Raw genomic sequence first — 21,644 nt, 5'->3', positions numbered from 1 at the left:
TAAAGTTGGAGGCATACCCCTTCCAGACCTCAGACTATACTACAAAGCTATAGTAATCAAAACAGTGTAATATTGGCACAAAAACAGACATATAGATCAATGGAACAGAATAGACAGCCCAGAAATAAACCCATGCACCCATGGTCTATGACAAACGAGACAAGAATATACAATGGAGAAAAGACAGTTTCTTTAACAAGTGGTGTTGGGAAAGCTGGACAGCTACATGTAAATCAATGAAATTAGAACACTCCCTCACACCATATACAAAAATAAACTCAAAATAGTTTAAAGACCTAAATATAAGACATGGCACATAAAACTCCTAGAAGAGAACATAGGCAAAAACATTTTCTGACATAAATCATAGCAATATTTTCTTGGATCAGTCACATAAGGCAAAAGAAATAAAAGCAAAAATAAACAAATGGCACCTAATCAAACTGAAGAGCTTTTGCACAGCAAAGGAAACCATCAACAAAATGAAAAGAAAACCTACAGAATGGGAAAAAAATATTTGCAAGCAGTGTGACTGACAAGGGGTAAATATGCAAACAATTCATACAACTCATTAACAAAAATTTAAACAACCCAATAAAAAAATGGGCAGAAGGCCTAAATAGACATTTCTCCAAAGATGACATACAAATGGCCAACAGGCATATGAAAAGATGCTCATCATCATTTATTATTAGAGAAATGCAAATCAAAACCCCAATGAGGTATCACCTCACACAAGTCAGAATGGATATCATCAAAAAGTCCACAAATAATAAATGCCGGAGAGGGTGTGGAGAAAGGGAACCCTCCTACACTGTTGGTGGGAATGTAAACTGGTGCAGCCACTATGGAAAACAGTATGGAGGTTCCTTAAAAAACTAAAAGTAGAGCTACCATATGATCTTGCAATCCCACTCCTGGGCATATATCTGGAGAAAACCAGAATTTGAAAAGATACATGCACCTCAGAGTTCATTGCAGCACTGTTTACAATAGCCAAAACATGGAAGCCACCTAAATGTCCATCGACAGATGAATGGATAAAGAAGATACACAAAATGAATCTATATACAAAATAGAAGCAGACTTACAGACATATAATACAAATTTATGGTTACGAAAGGAGAGAGAGAGTGAGGGATAGGTTAGGCATATATTCTTAAAAGACATAGACTATTATACATAAAATAGATAAGCAACAAGGTTTTACTATATAGCACAGGGAATTTTATTCAATATCTTATAATCTACAATGGAATATAATCTGCAAAAAAAAAAACTGGATCACTATGCTGTACACCTGAAACTAACACAGTATTGTGAATTAACTATACATCATTAAAGAAAAAAAAAAGTTAAACAGAACAAAAAAAGAAAAAGCAATTAAAATATGTATAGCAGAATCAACTCACTTTTTTCCTCCTCTGTTTTGTTGGAAAGATAAGTTGGTAGAAGTTCCTTTAGAAAGAGCCAAAATTTTGTGAAGGAATACTGTCAAAGTACAAAAAGTAGGTTTTAGAAATTTAGAGCTTTTATATTTTTTTCTCTAAGTTTTAGGAAACTTTTAGTATATTATTTCCAAAACATTATCTGGCAGGTGTGGGGAAAATTTAACGATTTACTTTTGGGGCTTAAACTTTTAATTTGCTATTGTTACTAAGTTAGTATTATATTTTATCTCATTTGTTCTAAATGCAGACTAAGAGATATGTTATGTTCATGATCATTTACCTTTTGAAATTATCTATTACTTCTTACTCTACACAAGGATATTTTTAGCTGCCTAAGTTTCTTATTTTTTTTCAATATAATTACATGAAATGTTTGTGTTAAATCATATTAAATATGATTATATATTTTGATTATATAAATATTTTTTACAGCTTGGATATATCATGTTTTATGAGTATATTTCTTTTCTTGTATACCTTTTGTTATGCTTAATAATTGCCTTATTTTTTCAATTGATTATTTTTTTCTGTTTATGTATCACATATTTATCCATAGTCTTTTTGTCAGACCCTAAAACGTATTTGGAATCTATGTGTTCTATTTAATTTTTTCTTAGTACTCTCCTACTTAGAGCCTTTTGTCCTCCTGTTTCAAGGTGAGTTAATTCTTCCCCAGGCCTGCAGTCTACAGCTTAAGTTATCTTGAGATTGCTTTTCACCATTATTCTGGGGTTATATTTGTCTCTTTTCTGATCATATTCTCTTATTTTGGGTCTTTGTCTTTCTCTTTCTTAGTTAGTCCCTCATTTTTCTGGAACACATCCTCCATAGTAGCTTCTTAAGCAAGATTATATGGGATGAAAAATATTTTGAGATTTGCATGTCTAAAATTATCTGTATTATACTATTATATGTGATCATAATTGGGCTGGGTTTAAAATACTAGACTAGAAATAGATTAATCTCATGATTTTGAAGGCCTTATTCTATTATAGTAGTTCTCAAAATGTGGTCCCTGAACCAGCAGCATCAATGTTACCTGGGAAATTGTTAAAAGAGCAAATTTTTGATCTCCATCAAGGCTTATTGAATCAGATATGCTGGGGAATGAGACCTTGCAATCTGTGTTTAGACAAAAACTCAAGTTGATTTGTGCAATGCACAAATGCCCAGCAGTGCATGGCAGTGTGGACTGGCCATTTGATGACAACTTCTCAATATTTGTGGGTATTTTTGAGAGGGGTAAGCCAGTCATTTCTCTAGAAGAATCCTAATATCTTCTGCCTAGGGATTAAGTAGGGGTGGTTGGGGATGGGTAAGGGGCATAAGGTTTGACTTTCAGGGATGTATGTAGAGGATAGTCTGCTCTCAATGCAGGAGGGATTCTGAGGTCAAATGTTGTATTATCAATTATTAAACAATCTTCTGTATTTAGCTCTATTATTTTCTTCAGAGGTACCTGTTGTCTACATTTCCTGAACATTTTTGAATACTTCTTTTCACCTATCTTCCTGCAGTCATTTAACTTTTGCCCTTTTGTATTTTGGTATGTCAGTTATCACCTTTCAAAATTTTATTAAAATTACTCCTTCGTAGTACTTTTCTCTTTCTTTGTCTTTATTCTTGTGCGTGTATGTTTTAATTTATTCCCTTGGTTTCATTTTAGTAGGATTTTAGAAGGGATAGAAGATAAGTGAATACTTTTAGTCTTCCATTTTTATCTAGAAATCTATGGGCACAAGTGTTTTAAAATATAGATTCCTGGAAGTGGTATGGTTAGGTCAGAGAATACACTTAATTATAGCATGGCTTTTCAAATCAAATTCTAGGTGAAGGTATTATAATTACTGAATTATTGATAGTTTTCATTGTCATTTATTTACTGCACAATTACATTTTAAGGTGCTGTTGTGGCTTTTTGTTGATAACTAAAGTAGAATGACTTATAAAATTGAATTATATTTTAGAAATTTGCGGAAAACTGAAGACAGAAAAAGGAAACTAGAGGAGCTTCTTAATTCTGTTGGTCAAACAGTGTCAGAACTCAAAGAAAAGTAAGTTAAGTTTTGAAATGTATTTTGAATATTTGAAAACATACCTCAACTAATACTTAAATTTTGAAAATCTTAGTTATAATCACTGTCTTAATTTTTTGGTATCTCTAAAAGGGGGAAGGATGTAAAATAATATAGAATGTCTTCCTTTTTAAAAACATTTAATAAGAACAAAAATATTTTAAGTTTCTGTATTCCCAAGCATTGGAAAATTGAGCAGGAAGAATTGAATGTAATGTGTTAATGCTGGGAGTGTTTACATTTGGTATTCCCATTTCTTTATAATTTTGACTTCAAGATTTTAGACTCCTTTATTTCAGATGATGCTATAGGACCACCTATTCCATAATATTTCCAGAGGTATATGATCATGTTAAAAAATTTTTGTCTTTTTAACTTTGCCCTTTTTGGTATTAAAAAATATTCCTTCATGCAAATATTATTCTCAAATTTAAGAAGCATTTATGAATGTGATTAATCTTAAAACCTTGCATGTACCTCTGTGTTCCTGTGATTGCTTTTTAATATAGGCTAGAAAATATTGGTATGGGAATTATTATAAATGTGGAAGCATTTCCCTTTAAGAATTGTGAAGATTGGAAAACTGGAGAATGTGTCATTAAATATAGCATATGTTATCACTTGCTTTCAGTTTTATGAGAGTAAAACTTTTCTATAAACATATTTTTTCTTTAAGTGGTGTGTTATGTATCCTTTTCTTTCTTATGAAAGAAATACAAATTATTGCACCAAGAAAAAATTCATCAGACTGAAAACTGAATTTTTTTTTCTCTACAGCGTTAGAAAACAGTTATCTCTTTTACATTTATATATGTTTATTTATAGAGAATAAACAAAAAAATCTTCAAACCCATAAATTCAATGTTTTTCATATTCCTGAATGTTTTTTATGTTAGACATACAGAAATGAAATCACATAATTTCCTTCCTGGTATAATTAGAGAAGTATAAGGAAAATAATATATTATTTTCAGTGTTACATGCTCAGAATCAGTGCTTAATAATACTCAGATAATTGTCAAATATTTATTGAGTTGTTAGCTTATGATACCAATGTTTGACTCCATTTGTTAGTCATTTGCATGTGTCAGGTGTTGTCCTAGTCACTTTACGTATTCATCATTTTTAATACTTAAAACAACACTGAGAGGTGGATATTCTTACATTTTGCAGACTAGGAAGCTAAAGATTGGAAAAATTTATTTGCCTAAGTTAAGCAGTTAGTAAATGACTAAGCAAGCATTAGATCTTGTATTTGTCTGACTCCATAAAGTTCCTTTTCTTAGTCACTACACTATACTACCAGTATTTTGGAAGGATTATTATGAAAACCTTCTGAATAATATTACTGAGGACCTTGTGGATAATGTGACTGAGGAGTTGAATTTTTAATTTTATTTATGTGGCTACCATTTTGGACAAGTGACTCCTAGAGTCTTATGTCTAGGGAAGGGAGGAATAGGGCACTTAGAGAGGCAATAAAAGTACTGTAAAATGCCTGGAACTTAATATCAGACACAGCCATATATGAATTTTAGATCCTCTGCTTACTGTTGGGGAGACCTGTGCAATAATCTGTTTGGATTTAAGTCTCCATATATATAAAATGAGAATTGTAATACTTACTTTCAACTATTCTGAGAATTGGCAGAATCCTGAGCATTTTGAAGGCACTTACATATTTGTCGAAGGACTAAGTAATAGGAATATTACTATTATATTTAATAAAATAATATATATGTACAAGTATTTTTAAGGAAAATAATTTAAAAGTTTTAAACTTTAGCAAATGGGCACATAGGGAGAGAACATATCTGATGGGCTGAATATATCAGGTGAGTTTTAAGATTTTATTTATATTTTTGATAGGTATATATTTAAGGGAGTTAGAGTGAGGAATGAGATAGGGATAAGGAAGGAGGTGGAGAGTATTCTAGGCAAACGGAACATCCTGTTGAAGGGCACAGCAGATAAAAGATAGGGCATTTTCTGAGAATATAAAATTCTTCAGATGTTGACATATAGTTTTACTGAACTGAGTAAAATGAAATAAAACTGAAAAGATAGATCAATATTATGACTGGGCCTTTGAATGTCATATTCATAAGTTTATACATAATGTAGTAGGACATTAAGGCCCTGTGAGAATGTTCCCCTTTAAATGTATGTGTTGGTATTGTGTCTCTTACATTAATGATATTTTATATGCAAATATTATCAATATTATAGTTAATTAAATTATTGTATAAAAGTTCACTTTACTATATAAGCATAATTTAATTAAATCTATCTTAAATCCAGTTGTCTTTAATTAAACTTTAATGTTTTCATAGATTTCAGAGCAGGACTTCAGAAGCTGCCAAACTTGAAGCTGAAGTAAGCAAAGCACAAGAAACAATTAAAGCTGCAGAAGTCTTGATTAATCAGCTTGACAGAGAACACAAGAGATGGAATGCGCAGGTTTGTTTGAAAGAGAGGTCATAAAGAGGCATTGTTTAAAACACAGGAAATGTGTAAGATAATGTATTTGTTAACAAAATGAAAAGGAAAACATATCCATTAAATTCCAGCCCTGGCTTAGGATAAATTATCTAGATATTAATGGCCATGATGTGAATTAATCTTTTTTTTTTTTAACATCTTTATTGGAGTATAATTGCTTTACACTGGTGAGTTAGTTTCTGCTGTATAACAAAGTGAATCAGCTATACATAAACATATATCCCCATATCTCCTCCTACTTGCGGCTCCCTCCCACACTTCCTATCCCACCCCTCTAGGTAGGTGGATACAAAGCACCGAGCTGATCTCCCTGTGCTATGTGACTGCTTCCCACTAGCTATCTGTTTTACATTTGGTAGTGTATATATGTCCATGCCACTCTATCACTTCGTCGCAGCTTACTCTTCCCCCTCCCTGTGTCCTCAAGTCCATTCTCTGTCTGCGTCTTTATTCCTGTCCTGCCCCTAGGTTCTTCAGAACCATTTTTTTTAGATTCCATATATGTATGTTAGCATACGGTATTTGTTTTTCTCTTTCTGACTTACTTCACTCCGTATGACAGTATCTATGTCCATCTACCTCATTACAAATAACTCAGTTTCATTTCTTTTTATGCCTGAGGAATATTCCATTGTATATATGTGCCACATCTTCTGTATCCATTCATCTGTTGATGGACACTTAGGTTGCTTACATGTCCTGTATATTGTAAATAGTGCTGCAATGAACATTGTGGTACATGTCTCTTTTTGAATTATGGTTTTCTCAGGGTATATGCCCAGTAGTGGGATTGCTGGGTCGTATTGTAGTTCTCCTTGTAGACTTTCCACCATTTTATATTCTTGCCTCCTTTACCAAAAATAAGGTGACCATATGTGCGTGGGTTGATCTCTGGGCTTTCTATCCTGTTCCATTGATCTATATTTCTGTTTTTGTGGCAATACCATTCTGTCTTCATTACTGTGGCTTTGTAGTATAGTCTGAAGACAGGGAGCCTGATTCCTCCAGCTCCAGTTTTCTTTCTCAAGATTGCTTTGGCTATTCGGGGTCTTTCATGTTTCCATAAAAATTGTGAAATTTTTTGTTCTAGTTCTGTGAAAAATGCCATTGGTAGTTTGATAGGGGTTGCACTGAATCTGTAGATTGCTTTGGGTGGTATAGTCATTTTCACAAAGTTGATTCTTCCAATCCAAGCACATGGTATATCTCTCCATCTGTTTCTATCATCTTTAATTTCTTTCATCAGTGTCTTAGAGTTTTCTGCATACAGGTCTTTTGTCTCCTTAGGTAGGTTTATTCCTAGGTATTTTATTCTTTTTGTTGCAATGGTAAATGGGAGTATTTCCTTAATTTCTCTTTCAGATTTTTCATCATTAGTGTATAGGAATGCAGGAGATTTCTGTGCATTAATTTTGTATCCTGCTACTTTACCAAATTCATTGATTAGCTCTAGTAGTTTTCTGGTAGCATCATTGCGATTCTCTATGAATAGTATGTCATCTGCAAACAGTGACAGTTTTATTTCTTCTTTTCCGATTTGAATTCGTTTTATTTCTTTTTCTTGTCTGATTGCTGTGGCTAAAACTTCCAAAACTATGTTGAATAAGAGTGGTGAGAGTGGGCAACCTTGTCTTGTTCCTGATCTTAGTGGAAATGGTTTCAGTTTTTCACCATTGAGAATGATGTTGGCTGTGGGTTTGTCATATATGGACTTTATTACGTTGAGGTAAGTTCCCTCTATACCTATGTTCTGTAGAGTTTTTATAAGTGGGTGTTGAATTATGTCGAAAGCTTTTTCTGCATCTATTGAGATGATCATATGGTTTTCTCCTTCAGTTCGTTAATATGCTTTATCACATTGATTGATTTGCATGTATTGAAGAATCCTTGCATTACTGGAATAAACCCCACTTGATCAGGGTGTATGATCCTTTTAATGTGCTGCTGGATTCTGTTTGCTAGTATTTTGTTGAGGATTTTTGCATTTATGTTTATCAGTGATATTGGTCTAATTTTCTTTTTTGGTGACATCTTTGGTTTTGTTATCAGGGTGATGGTGGCCTCGTACGATGAGTTTAGGAGAGTTCCTCCCTCTACTATATTTTGGAAGAGGTTCAGAAGGATAGGTGTTAGCTCTTCTCTAAATGTTTAATAGAATTTGCCTGTGAATCCATCGGGTCCTGAGCTTTTGTTTGTTGGAAGATTTTTTTTTTTTTTTTGCGGTATGCGGGCCTCTCACTGTTGTGGCCTCTCCCGTTGCAGAGCACAGGCTCTGGACGCGCAGGCTCAGCGGCCATGGCTCATGGGCCCAGCCGCTCTGCGGCATATGGGATCTTCCCGGACCAGGGCACGAACCCATGTCCCCTGCATCGGTAGGCGGACTCTCAACACTGTGCCACCAGGGAAGCCCTGTTGGAAGATTTTTAATCACAGTTTCAATTTCAGTGCTTGTGATTGGCCTGTTTATATTTTCTGTTTCTTCCTGGTTCAGTCTCGGGAGGTTGTGCTTTTCTAAGAATTTGTTCATTTCTTCCAAGTTGTCCATATCATTGGCATGTAGTTGCTTGTAGTAATCTCTTATGATCCTCTGTTTTTCTGCAGTGTCAGTTGTTACTTCTGCTTTTTCATTTCTAATTCTGTTGATTTGAGTCTTCTCCCTTTTATTCTTGATGAGTCTGGCTAATGGTTTATCAATTTTGTTTATCTTCTCAAAGAACCAGCTTTTAGTTTTATTGATCTTAGCTATTTTTTTCTCCATTTCTTTATCATTTATTTCTAATCTGATATTTATGATTTCTTTCCTTCCGTTAACTTTGGGATTTTTTTGTTCTTCTTTCTCTAATTGCTTAAGGTGTAACTTTAGGTTGTTTATTTGAGATATTTCTTGTTTCTTGAGGTAGGATTATATTGCTATAAACCTCCCTCTTAGAACTGCTTTTGCTGCATCCCCTAGGTTTTGGGTCATAGTGTTTTCATTGTCACTTGTTTCTAGGTTTTTTCCTTTGATTTATTCAATGATCTCTTGGTTATTTAGTAGTGTATTGTTTAGCCTTCATGTGTTTGTATTTTTCACAGATTTTTTCCTGTAGTTGATATCTAGTTTCATAGCATTGTGGTCGGAAAAGATACTTGATACGATTTCAATTTTCTTAAATTTACCAAGGCTTGATTTGTGACCCATGGTATGATCTATCCTGGAGAATATTCCATTAGCACTTGAGAAGAAAGAGTATTCTGTTGTTTTTGGATGGAATGTCCTTTAAATATAAATTAAGTCCATCTTGTTTAAGTTATCATTTAATGTTTGTGTTTCCTTTTTTATTTTCATTTTGGATGATCTATCCATTGGTGAAAGTGGGATGTTAAAGTTCCCTACTATGATTGTGTTACTATCGATTTCCCTGTTTATGGCTGTTAGTATTCGCCTTAAGTATTGAGGTGCTCCTATGTGGGGTGCATAAATATTTACAATTGTTATATCTTCTTGGATTGATCCCTTGATCATTATGTAGTGTCCTTCTTTGTCTCTTGTAATAGTCTTTATTTTAAAGTCTATTTTGTCTGATACGAGAATTGCTACTCCATCTTCCTTCTGATTTGTATTTGCATGGAATATCTTTTTCCATCCCCTCACTTTCAGTTTGTATGTGTCCCTAGGTCTGAAGTGGGTCTGTTGTAGACTGCATATATATAGGTCTTGTTTTTGTACCCATTCAGGTGTCTATGTGTTTTGGTTGGAGCACTTAATCCATTTACATTTAATGTAGTTATCAATATATGTGTTCGTATTACCATTTTATTAATTGTTTTGGGTTATTGTAGGTCTTTCCTTCTCTTGTGTTTCCTGCCTAGAGAAGTTCCTTTAGGATTTGTTGTTAAACTGGTTTGATGGTGCTAAATGCTCTTAGCTTTTGCTTGTCTGTAAAGGTTTAATTTCTCCATCGAATCTGAATGATATCCTTTCTGGGTAGAGTAATCTTGGTTGTAGGTTTTTCTCTCATCACTTTAAATATGTCCTCCCACTCCCTTCTGGTTTGCAGAGTTTCTGCTGAAAGATCAGCTGTTAACCTTATGGGGATTCCCTTGTATGTTATTTGTTGCTTTTCCCTTGCTGCTTTTAATATTTTTTATTTGTATTTCATTTTTAATAGTTTGATTAATATGTGTCATGGAGTATTTTTCCTTGGATTTATCCTGTATGGGACTCTCTGCACTTCCTGGACTTGATTGACTATTTCCTTTCCCATATTAGGGAAGTTTTCAACTATAGTCTCTTCAAATATTTTCTCAGTCCCTCTCTTTTTCTCTTCTTCTTCTGGGACCCCTATAATTCAAATGTTGGTGCATTTAATGTTGTCCCAGAGGTCTATGAGACTGTCTTCAATTCTTTTCATTCTTTTTTCTTTATTCTGCTATGCAACAGTGATTTCCACTGTTTTAACTTTCAGGTCACTTATGTGTTCTTCTGCCTCAGTTATTCTGCTATTGATTCCTTCTAGAGAATTTTTAATTTCATTTTTTGTGTTGTTCATCATTGTTTGTTTGCTCTTTAGTTCTTCTAGGTCCTTGTTAAATGTTTCTTGTATTTTCTCCATTCTATTTCCAGGATTTTGGATCATCTTTACTATCATTACTCTGAATTCTTTTTCAGTTAGACTGCCTATTTCCTCTTCATTTGTTTGGTCTGGTGGGTTTTTACATTGCTCCTTCATCTGTTGTGTATTTCTCTGTCTTCTCATTTTCTTAACTTACTGTGTTTGGGGTCCCCTTTTCGCAGGCTGCAGGTTCGTAGTTCCTGTTGTTTTTGGTGTCTGCCTCCAGTGGGTAAGGCTGGTTCAGTGGGTTGTGTAGGTTTCCTGGGGGAGGGGACTGGTGCCTGTGTTCTGGTGGATGAGGCTGGATCTTGTCTTTCTGGTGGGCAGGACCACGTCTTTTGGTGTGTTTTGGGTTGTCTGTAACCTTATTATGATTTTAGGCTGCCTCTCTGGTAACACGTGGGGTTGTGTTCCTCTCTTGCTAGTTGTTTGGCATAGGGTGCTGTAGCTTGCTGGTTGTTTAGTGGAGCTGGGCCTTCGCGTTGAGATGGAGATCTCTGAGAGAGCTTTTGCCGTTTGATATTACGGGTGGGGCCGGGAAGTCTCTGGTGGACCCATGTCCTGAACTCAGCTCTCGCACCTCAGATGCTCAGGCTTGACACCTGGCTGGAGCAGCAAGACTCTGTCAACCACATGACTCAGAAGAAAAGGGAGAAAAAAAAGAAAGAAAGAAAAAAATTAAATTGAAAAGTAAAAAATATTATTAAAAAGAAAAAAATAAAAAAGTAATAAAAGAAAGGGAGAGCAACCAATCCAAAAAACAAATCCACCAATGATAACAAGCAGTAAAATGTATACTAAAAAAAAAAAAAAAAAGCCACACAGAACCCTAAGACAATGATAGAAGCAAAGCTATACAGACAAAATTACACAAAGAAGCATATCCATACATAGTCACAAAAGGAGAAAAAGGAAAAATATTTATATATGTATAAAAAGGAAGAATTCAACCAAATCAGTAAGTAAATCTGCCAGTGATAATAAGCTCTAAATACTAAAGTAAGATAAACATAAAACCAGAAACAAATTATATGCAGAAAGCAAACCCCAAGTCTGCAGTTACTCCCAAAGTCCACTGCCTCAGTTTTGGGATGTTTCATTGTATATTCAGGTTTTCCAAAGATGCAGGGTACGTCAAGTTGACTGTGGAGTTTTAATCCGCTGCTCCTGAGGCTTCATGGAGAGATTTCCCTTTTTCTTCTTTGTTCGCCCAGCTTCTGGGGTTCAGCTTTGGATTTGGCCCTGCCTCTGCTTGTAGGTCGCCTGAGGGCATCTGTTCCCTGCCCAGACGGGACAGGATTAAAGCAGCAGCGTATTAGGGGTCTATGGCTTACTCAAGCCAGGGGGAAGTAGGGGTACGGAGTGCGGGTTGAACCTACAGCGGCAGAGGTCAGCATTTTGTTGCAACAGCCTGAGGCATGCCATGTGTTCTCCTGGGGAAGTTGTTCCTGGATCACAGGACCCTGGCAGTGGTGGGCTGCACAGGCTGCCGGGAGGGGAGGTGTGGATAGTGACCTGTGCTTGCACGCAGGCTTCTTGGTGGCGGCAGCAGCAACCTTAGTGTCTCATGCCCATCTCTGGTGTCTGCGCTGATAGCCACGGTTTGCGCCTGTCTCTGGAGCTCATTTACATGGTGCTCTGAATCCCGTCTCCTTGCACACTACGAAACAGTGGTGTCTTGCCTCTTACGCAGTTCCAGACATTTTACCGGACTGCCTCCCGTCTAGCTGAGGCGCACTAGCCCCCTGCCGGCTGTGTTCACACAGCCAACCCAAGTCCCCTCCCTGGGATCTGACCTCTGAAACCCGAATCTCCACTCCCAGCCCCCACCTGTCCCTGTGGGTGAGCAGACAAGCCTCTCAGACTGGTGAGTGCTGGTCGGCACTGATCCTCTGTGCGGGAATCTCTCCACTTTGCCCTCCGCACCCTTGTTGCTGCACTCTCCTCCATGACTCTGAAGCTTCCCCCCCACCACCCCCTGTCTCCACCAGTGAAGGGGCTTCCTAGTGCGTGGAAATTTTTCTGACTTCACAGCTCCCTCCCACTGGTGCAGGTCCCATCCCTATTCTTTTGTCTCTGTTTTTTCTTTTTTCTTTTGCCCTACCCAGGTACATGGGGAGTTTTTTGCCTTTTAGAAAGTCTGAGGTCTTCTACCAGCGTTCAGTAGGTGTTCTGTAGGAGTTGTTCCACATGTAGATGTATTTCTGATGTATTTGTGGGGTGAAGGTGATCTCCACGTCTTACTCCCCCGCCATCTTGAAGCTCTGCCGTGAATTAGTCTTTAAGCAAAATATCTCTATATGAATGGATTTTAGACAAAGCATCCTATTCCTCTTTTAGTTAGGAAAAGGTAGTGGTAAAAATGAGTTGTGGAAAATTTAGTACTGTTTAGAGCCTTGTTTGGACTTACCTTTACCAAGACAGTCCTCTTAGGATTTGACACTGTCAGCTATTTATTTGTGTTTGAGATTCTCTCTTATTTCAACTTTGTTAAAGTGTTGTCTCTTGTTTCTGTTCATTTGTTTTGATTTTGTTTTTGTTTTTGTTTTAAGCAGTTAGATTCCTGCCTTTGCTGGATCCTCCTCATCTGCTTATCCAGTAATGTCGATTGCCCCCTCAGTATTCTCTTCCTCAGCTCCTTTCTCTGCAGATATTCTAGGAATTCTCATCCAGTCTTAAGAATATCACCCAAATGATGATGCTGACCAGAGCTATGTTTCTAATCTGCTGACTTTTAAATTCATATTTGTAACTATACCTTAGATATTGGCATTCAGCTGTCTCCGGAACTCAAATACATGTCTAAATTAACTTATTTTCTTTTCTCATATGAAATCTCTTTTATTTCCTATGTCTCATAAGGCATCTTTCTTATAGGCATCAAAACTAAAAATATGTGGATTATCTTAGACTCCTTCTATTAATTTGTATCCCTTTGCAAATATCCCTCATAGTTGTCTTCCCTCCTTAATTCTCTTCTTTTTCTTTTTTCACCTGAATTCTCCTGACTTGTCTTTCTCCTATCTGACCCTTTAATTAGTTGATTCTTATTTGTCAGCTGAATTATCTTTCTAAAACCCAGTCTCATTACATCACTCACTGCTCTGTTTAAACACTTTCAGTGGCTCATTATTACCGCAGGTTAAAACTGAAGCTACTTTGCATGGCATGGGAAGACTTTCAAATCTTCCTCCTTCCAGTCAATTCTGTGTTTCTCTTTTCATTATTCCTATTTTGGTACTCTTTCTGCTCAGGCTTATGCATTAGCCACACTATGCTTCTAATTAAAGAGTCTCCATGCTTAGTTTTTGTTTTTTACCTTTGCTCATACTCTGTGTATCTAAATCATGTTTTTCAAAGTGATGCTAATTCACAGTGTTTATTAGAATTATTAGGAAATTTCAATGACAAAATATATTCTTCTTTACAGATATGTTGGGATTTTATACATTGTTTTAATATCACAGCAAGGTCTGAGGTCTTGTTGGTATTTTTACATTTCGACAATTTTGTTCAGACATGTTATTACTTTAAACCAATAAATGATTTTTTCTATAGTCAGAACTTCAATTTGTGAAGCTATCAATATTTTTTTTCTATCTTAGAACATATCCATATGTTGCTCTCTCTCTCCTTTTTTTTCCAGGTTACAGAGATAACAGAGGAATTAGCTACTCTTCCTAAAAGAGCTCAGCTAGCTGCTGCATTTATTACATATCTTTCTGCTGCTCCTGAGGGTCTGAGAAAAACCTGTTTGGTAGAATGGACCAAGTCAGCTGGTCTTGAAAGTTTGTATTTAGTTATTCATAAATTTGAAATTTCAGTATACTAAAAAGCACATCTTTTGATTTTTGTCATTTTACTTTTTTTTAAATGGGGAAAATTTTCTGTAAGTTAAAGGATACCATAGCTACTTTAGATTTGCTAAATTCTACAGATGTTCTGAGAATCGCTTTATTATAATGACTCTTCTACCCATAAAATCTCTTTTTGAAACTGACACCACTGAATTATTTTGATGTTGTATGAATGCAGTTAAACATTTTATTAATTTTTACACTAATTTCCTATGGTAAGATGAGATGTAGGAATTCCAAAATTCTTTGTGAATTTTGTGGTTTTCGCAAATTATTATAGTTGTGAAATATTCATTTGATAGAAGAAATATAATTTGAGTTTCATTCCTTTGCACTTTTTAAAACTTTTTTTCTCTTTAGTTTCTGATTCTAAATGCAGAAGAATGGATTGTGTATTAAGAATGATCATGGGACTTTTGTTTGAGTATATTATAAATAATTTTATTCCCTTTCTTTTATCAAGCATAAGATTATTGTAGCAAAGTATTATTGATATCTTAATTTTTTCAGAATTTGATCTGAGGAGGTTTCTTTGTACTGAAAGTGAACAGTTAATTTGGAAAAGTGAAGGCCTACCATCAGATGACCTTTCCATAGAAAATGCTCTTGTTATCTTGCAGGTAATTAATCTACTTTAATCTTCTCATTAGAAATGTTTTTTTTTGAAGCTTGCTCCATGAACTACCTTCTTCAAATCCTTAGGCTTTCACAGTTAGTCTTAGTTAAGTAAAAGTAAAAAATATTTTGCTAATAAAAATCCATTTGTGATTCAGGTAGCATCTCTAAAATTTTCAGTGTAATTTATTTTTTACCTTAATACAAAAGTATAAATAAAAATGGTATCATTTTGATGGCAAAATATTTTAAATTGAACTTCCTGATAATAATAGAAATGTTTTAGGGATACTTGATTCATTTGGTTATATAGTTCTTTCATCTAGAGTATATTTTAAAAATAAAAATTTTATACTTTTATTTCATTTTGTTTTACAAAGTTATGGAAAGTGAAGATGGATGAGTTTTGGGTTATAAGTTAAAGATAACCATGTGCATATTTTGGAAAATTGTTCTTTTACATAGTATATGTTTCCAAAAAGTAATTATTTAAAGTTGAAACAATTATACCTTAATTAGCAGTGAGTGTGAAAACCAAATTCAAAATCTTGTATACAAGCAAATCATTTCTTTGTATGAAGTTTGATTTTTTTTACCATTACTTTAGTTTACCTTTCTGATACAGGATTTGGAAGATAACATTTCTCCCTTGAAAATATGTTTTGTTTTTTCTGTTCTTTTTATCTCAACAGTTTATACTCTATATTACCAGTGTTTTCTTTCCTCTCTACAACCCTTCTCTCTGTCCACACACCATTTCTTCATCTCATAACTCCACATCTCAAAGAAAATATAAACATTAAATGCTTCTCCTTAGGTAGTGTAAGCTGTATTATTATATGATTCATATTGTGAGTATGAATTGTGGTCCCTGTTCATTCCTGGATAATTTATTCTGTTTGATTTGACCTGTTAATCAGCTGACTATGCTTTGACTCTATACATTGGTGTCTTACTAGCATAGAAGTCGTTGAACAAAGATTACACAATTTTGCCTTCTTTTAATTTGATTTGGCTTAAACTTTAATTTTATTTTTTAAACATTTTTATTATTATTTTTCACACTAGAATTACAAATCTGGAACTCTAAATGTGTATGTAAATAAATTCATTACAACCTAGTACTTTTTATCATATTTGTTATTCCTTTCCCAAGGTTTCATAGTCACTCCTTTTTTCAGTACTCCAAGAAAGCAATTGTTTGCAGATTAAAAAAAAAAATACTAGTTTAAGAATTTTTCTTTTTTATTCCATAACAAATCAGAGGCTTTTAGGAAAAATATATCACAATAATTTTTATTTTTTACTGTTAATAGTAATTGAAAATATTTACTTTTGTATTCTGAATTAAATTGTCTTTCATGATGAATTTGGGGGATATTGTCTTTGAAATTAATTTTAATGACAAGCTTAGTTTACTTTGTATTTAATATTGCCAAGTTTCTTACAGACACATATGCATTTATATGACAAAACAAAACCATTTGCACAAACTTGTTAGAGTAATTAGTCATTTTGTTGAAATGAATTTTCCATTATGGTTAACATTTTATCTTAATTCTAAGGTGGACTAGATTTAGAATAAACTGTTGTAGTTGCGTGTGTGGTTGGATACAACAAGTCTATAACATCTACTCATTAACATTACCATGTGATATGAAGTTAGATGTCTAAATATGTACAAATTGGGTTTCTGGGAGTCTTCCCTGAGAAAAAAATGACTAGGTGTGATGAATTAAATGTATTTTTGATTCAGAGATATAGCATGTCTCCTCATTAACTACAATAAAGTTTTTCAGAGATTCAGTGCGGGATTTCCCAGATTCAAGGGCTATAGTCGCTCAATCCCTTATTGGTGCTAAGGATAGCCTTTTATGTCCAAAATTATTCCTTGTCTTACAACAAAAGATGCTTGGAATTCTCATATTTGGTTTAAGCTAACTGTTGAAGAACATGTGTTATCTGGGTGAGGAAATAGTCAAATAATTATCTGCCACAGAAAGCTCATATGACCTATGTCCTTGAGGAGCAGGGGAAAATCTTGACCGTGATGTCCTGGATTGCTTGGACTATGATGTACACCTGTTCTCCTGATGTGATTAATAATAATTTTTTCTTTACTCTCAAACGTGTCCTTGTTTGGAAGATAATTGTATGATCTTTGTAATATTGTGGAACTCAGGGGATAAATGGAGAGTATGAGACACTATGGAGAGGTGTGAGTGAAAGCATCCAGAAAGAAGATGGAAAAATATGATTAATTTAAATTTCACAGTCTTGTAAATTTTTCTTGGTTTAAATTTCACAGTATTATAAATTTTTCTTGTGAAGATGTACTAGGTATGTTTTTTTTTATTGTTTATGGACAGTTCAGTGTCAAATTAGTTTTCTTTATACCACTCAATTTCTGAGATTTTTTTTTTCCTTTCCTGCCATTTAGTGTATGCTGAGGAAATGCAAACTAATTTGCTATTAGTCTAAAGAACATAAAATTGTAAAGGTAAATTGCATAGGGAAAACATTTTTTCATTAAATCCCAAATGCATAACAATAATCAACACTTAAATGTACTTACTATGTTTTTCATATATTATTATTTAAGAATTAATACAAGTAAAGCACTTAAACTCTTAACTCATTTAATTTTCAAATCAACCCTATTTAGTAGGTACATGTATTATCCCTTTTTGTAGATAAGGAAGTTGAGATACAAAAGGATTAAGTTTCTTGTTCAGGGTCACAGAGCTGTCAAGAGGTAGAGCCAAGATTCAAACAGTGCCATCTAGGCAGTCTATGCTATAAGGCTGCCTCTCCAAGATATGTGTTTTTCTGTATATGTTTTAACTTATTTATTTTATGTTATTCCTGTTAATATAATTCTCCTTATCTTATCAAAAGATGAGCTTTAGTTTTATTTACAAAATGTTTCTACTCTTATCCCACTTGTGGTTATTAAAAATAAAAATAAAATTATAGAGTTTTATAGATGTTTGAAAAATAGTCTTTTTCTTATTGGATGAAAGTCAAAAAGTCCAAACTTCCAGTTATAAGATAAGTAAGCACTAAGGATGTATGTACAACATGATAAATATAATTAACACTGCTGTATGTTATATATGAAAGTTGCTTAGAGAGCAAATCCTAAGAATTCTCATGACAAGGAAAAATAAATTTTTTTCTATTTCTCTAATTTTGTACCTGTATGAGATGATGGACGTACCCTAAACTTACTGTGATAATCATTTCATGATGTATGTAAGTCAGATCATTATGCTATACACCTTAACTTACACAGTGTTGTGTGTCAGTTATATCAGTAAAACTGGAAGAAAAAAAATAATCGCTTTCAAAAATGTCCACTACCTAATCATTTTTTTTTTGCCAATAGATATCATGTGTCTCTAGCCTTTGACCTCTGTTTTGAGCTCTGTTGTTCTAATTTCCTGTTAGATATTGTTACCTGGAGCTTTGTAGGTAGCTCAAGCTCTGTCTTTAATCATTTTTTAAAAAAACTTTTAGTCAAGAATCTTTTAGTGGCCAACTTTAGTACTTTTTTTTTTTTCCTTAAAAAAAGCAACTTATGCTTTTAAATAACTGAGGTGTTCAGAAGATTGGGACTAGCTTCAGGATTCGAATGGTGTTACCAGGACATCTCTCTCTCTCTCCATCTTAAGAGATGGATTTATTCTTGGATAGGTTCTTTCTACCCTGTGTTAAGGATAGACATTGGCGACTCCAGGTTTACCATTATCACAATTTATGTTCTCAGACTAAAGATATCTCTTCCCTTCCTTTCCAGTATTTGTTACTTCCCCAGAAAGATTCTGATTGGTTAGTTTGGGTCACCTGCTCATCTCTTGTGTGCAGTGCTAGATGATTGATAATCCCATGAGAAATGCATTGAGTGGGGCATGCATGCTAGGCAAAGGTAGCTATGTACTTTAATAATTGTTTCTCTTCCTCACCCACTCCCTATAACCTGCTTCTCTTTTATTTCCTAACACTGGAGATGTCACAGTCTTGGTCCAGTAATGCAAACTGCAAATCTGCAACTCATTCTTACTATGTCTCTTTACTTTTACATTCAGTTAGTTATTCAGCAAGTCTTGTCAAATCTACTTCTCAAATGTGTCATGAATTCATTCTCTTCTAACCACATCTACTGCCAGTGGCTTCACTTAGGCCTTCATCATGTTGTACCTGGATAAATACATTATTATAGCAGTTGGTCCCCTGCCCCTGTATCAGTTCCTTTATTTTGGAGTGATCCTCCTAAAATGTTAATCTGATCATCACAGTTCCTTGATTAATATATTTCAGTGACTACCCACTACCTGCAGTATAAAAATTTCATTATCCTTAAACATGGCATAAAATGCTCTTCATGATCAGAAAGACCTCTGATTACTCCTGCCATTTTATATGCATCATCTTTGTCTATACTTTTTATTCCAACTATGCCAAACTACTGGTAGTTTTCCAGATACTCCCAGCTTTTCATTCTTCTCTCAATCAGGCTGTTGTTTTGGCCTAATTTGCTTTTTTTACTTCTTTGCCAGGCCAAGTCCTATTTTTTTTTGACCTAGTTTGACTTGAATTGCTTCCTAGCAGCTTCTCCTAACTCTGCCTGTGATCCACCTATAGAATTTTGTGTCCTTTTTGATTGAAAAAATTTTCGTTTTTTTGCTTCTTTATTAGATGTGTGACCAATGAAGGTAAGGGAATGTATCTTATTAATTTTTGTATCTCTCGTGTTGTCTTATTATAATCATTATTCAACATATGGTAGATGAATGATTAGCATGAATGAATGAAAGCTCACTATTTTTAGATCTACTATAATTTGTTAAATGTAGAATTTTACCACATTTAATCATGGAACACAGACCTAAAATATACCTCAGAGGTCTTCTCTAAATCTCTGGAGGAGTATAAATAAGATGAACACAAACTTGTAAGTATTCTTTGAAATTCCTTTTTTTTTTTTTTTTTTTTGTTGCGATACGCGGGCCTCTCACTGTTATGGCCTCTCCCATTGCGGAGCACAGGCTCCGGACGCGCAGGCTCAGCGGCCATGGCTCACGGGCCTAGCCGCTCCGCGGCATGTGGGATCTTCCCGGACCGGGGCACGAACCCGTGTCCCATGCATCGGCAGGGGGACTCTCAAACACTGCGCCACAAGCGAAGCCCTTCTTTGAAATTCTTAAGCATATTTTCTATGCTAAAAACATGATTTTTTGAAACATTATCTTATTCTCTTTTTAACTGCATCAGATCATTGGTTTAAAATCATGGGTAAGAACTTTTTTAAAATTTAAAATAGTTATTTTTGTGGTTAGGCAAAATCTAGTTTACTTGTGGAATGTTTGCTATTGAATGCTAGCATAAAATGAGATCTAAAACCTAGGTGTAATACTTCGGTAATACTTAAGAAGCTATTTGCTAGCCATATTATTTTGCTATTTCTGGATGCCTCCAGAAATAGATGCTGGGGGAAGATCATACAGTGGGGTAGCACTGTGGAGCTGTGGTGGGAGTGGTCCATTCTGGGTGCAGGTAAAAAGAGGCCGCATTGTCTAGAGAGAGTTTTAAAACAATAATAAAGCTGTTTTAAAGTCAGTCAGCTCTTTATTATCACCATGTGCTGGCAATTTTAAACAGCATTTCTGATAAAATGCTGTTAATCCCCAGGGCATGTGATTCCCACCATCCCTCTCCCTCTTGGTATGCCACTAAGATAACATCCATGTTCTTATTAGATCTACCCCAGTTCTAAGTCTTCACTTCACTGTGACTTTCATGTGTTATTTTATCCCTATAGCACACAACTGCATTACATTTTTCAAATAAATGTGAAAATTTAAGAAAAATAAGGTCAGCTGTTATTTAAATCTAATTTGCTAGGTAACAATGACTATTAGATGGTTTAAAATTTATTTAAATATATTTACATCTATTTAAATTGATCAGATGTATAAATGTATAATTGGCTTCCTTTAATTTGCTAAATGGCATTGTATGTATAGGGCACAATGCCAGGTTTCTAATTTTCTGTTTCAGAGTTTAATTAGTGCAAGGCGTTCTGTAATGAGTTTAGTTCCTAGTTTGTTAGATCTTAACCTATCATCTTATGTAATTTTCTCTTCTAGGATACTCCTTTTGTAATATTAACTATGTAGTACTTTAGAGAAATTAGTCTTAAAATAGAAATAATTTTATTGCTAATTATTTCAACGATACTTTTATGATTAGCTCATACTTCTCTTGTAAGGCCTCTATGGTTTATTCAACCAAAGAATATCTAAAGTTAGGGAATGACTTGGCTGTGTATTTTAAAACCAAAAAGAGAGGTACAAATGGCATCAACTTAGGACTAGAACTCCTGCTTACTGTATTGTTAATATACATTTTCTGTGTTATTGTGTAGTAAATAAGACTATATTCACTTTACTGTGGTTAAATTTAATTACCTAGTATTAATTACTGGTAAAATTGATTAATGTAACCTCTGGTGCCGCTAAAAACTGTACCCTTATTTCCTCATTGTAG

The 21,644-nt window shown here is 34.5% G+C and overlaps 1 protein-coding gene across 2 annotated transcripts in view; it reads left to right on the top strand.

Annotated features, from left to right (window-relative positions):
• DYNC2H1 (dynein cytoplasmic 2 heavy chain 1) overlaps positions 1-21,644 on the top strand; it is a gene marked incomplete at its 5' end in the record, with an annotated part of 370,982 nt that overhangs the window by 131,935 nt on the left and 217,403 nt on the right. Inside the window, 5 exons of one of the 2 annotated variants that reach the window (XM_082660861.1) lie at positions 3,419-3,505; positions 5,860-5,986; positions 14,270-14,411; positions 14,991-15,100; positions 20,370-20,390. In XM_082660861.1, the coding sequence (XP_082516987.1) occupies positions 3,419-3,505; positions 5,860-5,986; positions 14,270-14,411; positions 14,991-15,100; positions 20,370-20,390 (487 nt within the window). The remainder of the gene's footprint in view (positions 1-3,418; positions 3,506-5,859; positions 5,987-14,269; positions 14,412-14,990; positions 15,101-20,369; positions 20,391-21,644) is intronic. The other variant, XM_082660860.1, reaches the window with a different exon arrangement.

The sequence above is a fragment of the Grampus griseus genome, assembly GCF_964374135.1.
Source record: "Grampus griseus genome assembly, chromosome: 8".
Lineage (NCBI taxonomy): Eukaryota > Metazoa > Chordata > Mammalia > Artiodactyla > Delphinidae > Grampus > Grampus griseus.
Note: the sequence above shows the minus strand (reverse complement) of the source record. Positions and strands in the feature narration are given on the sequence as shown.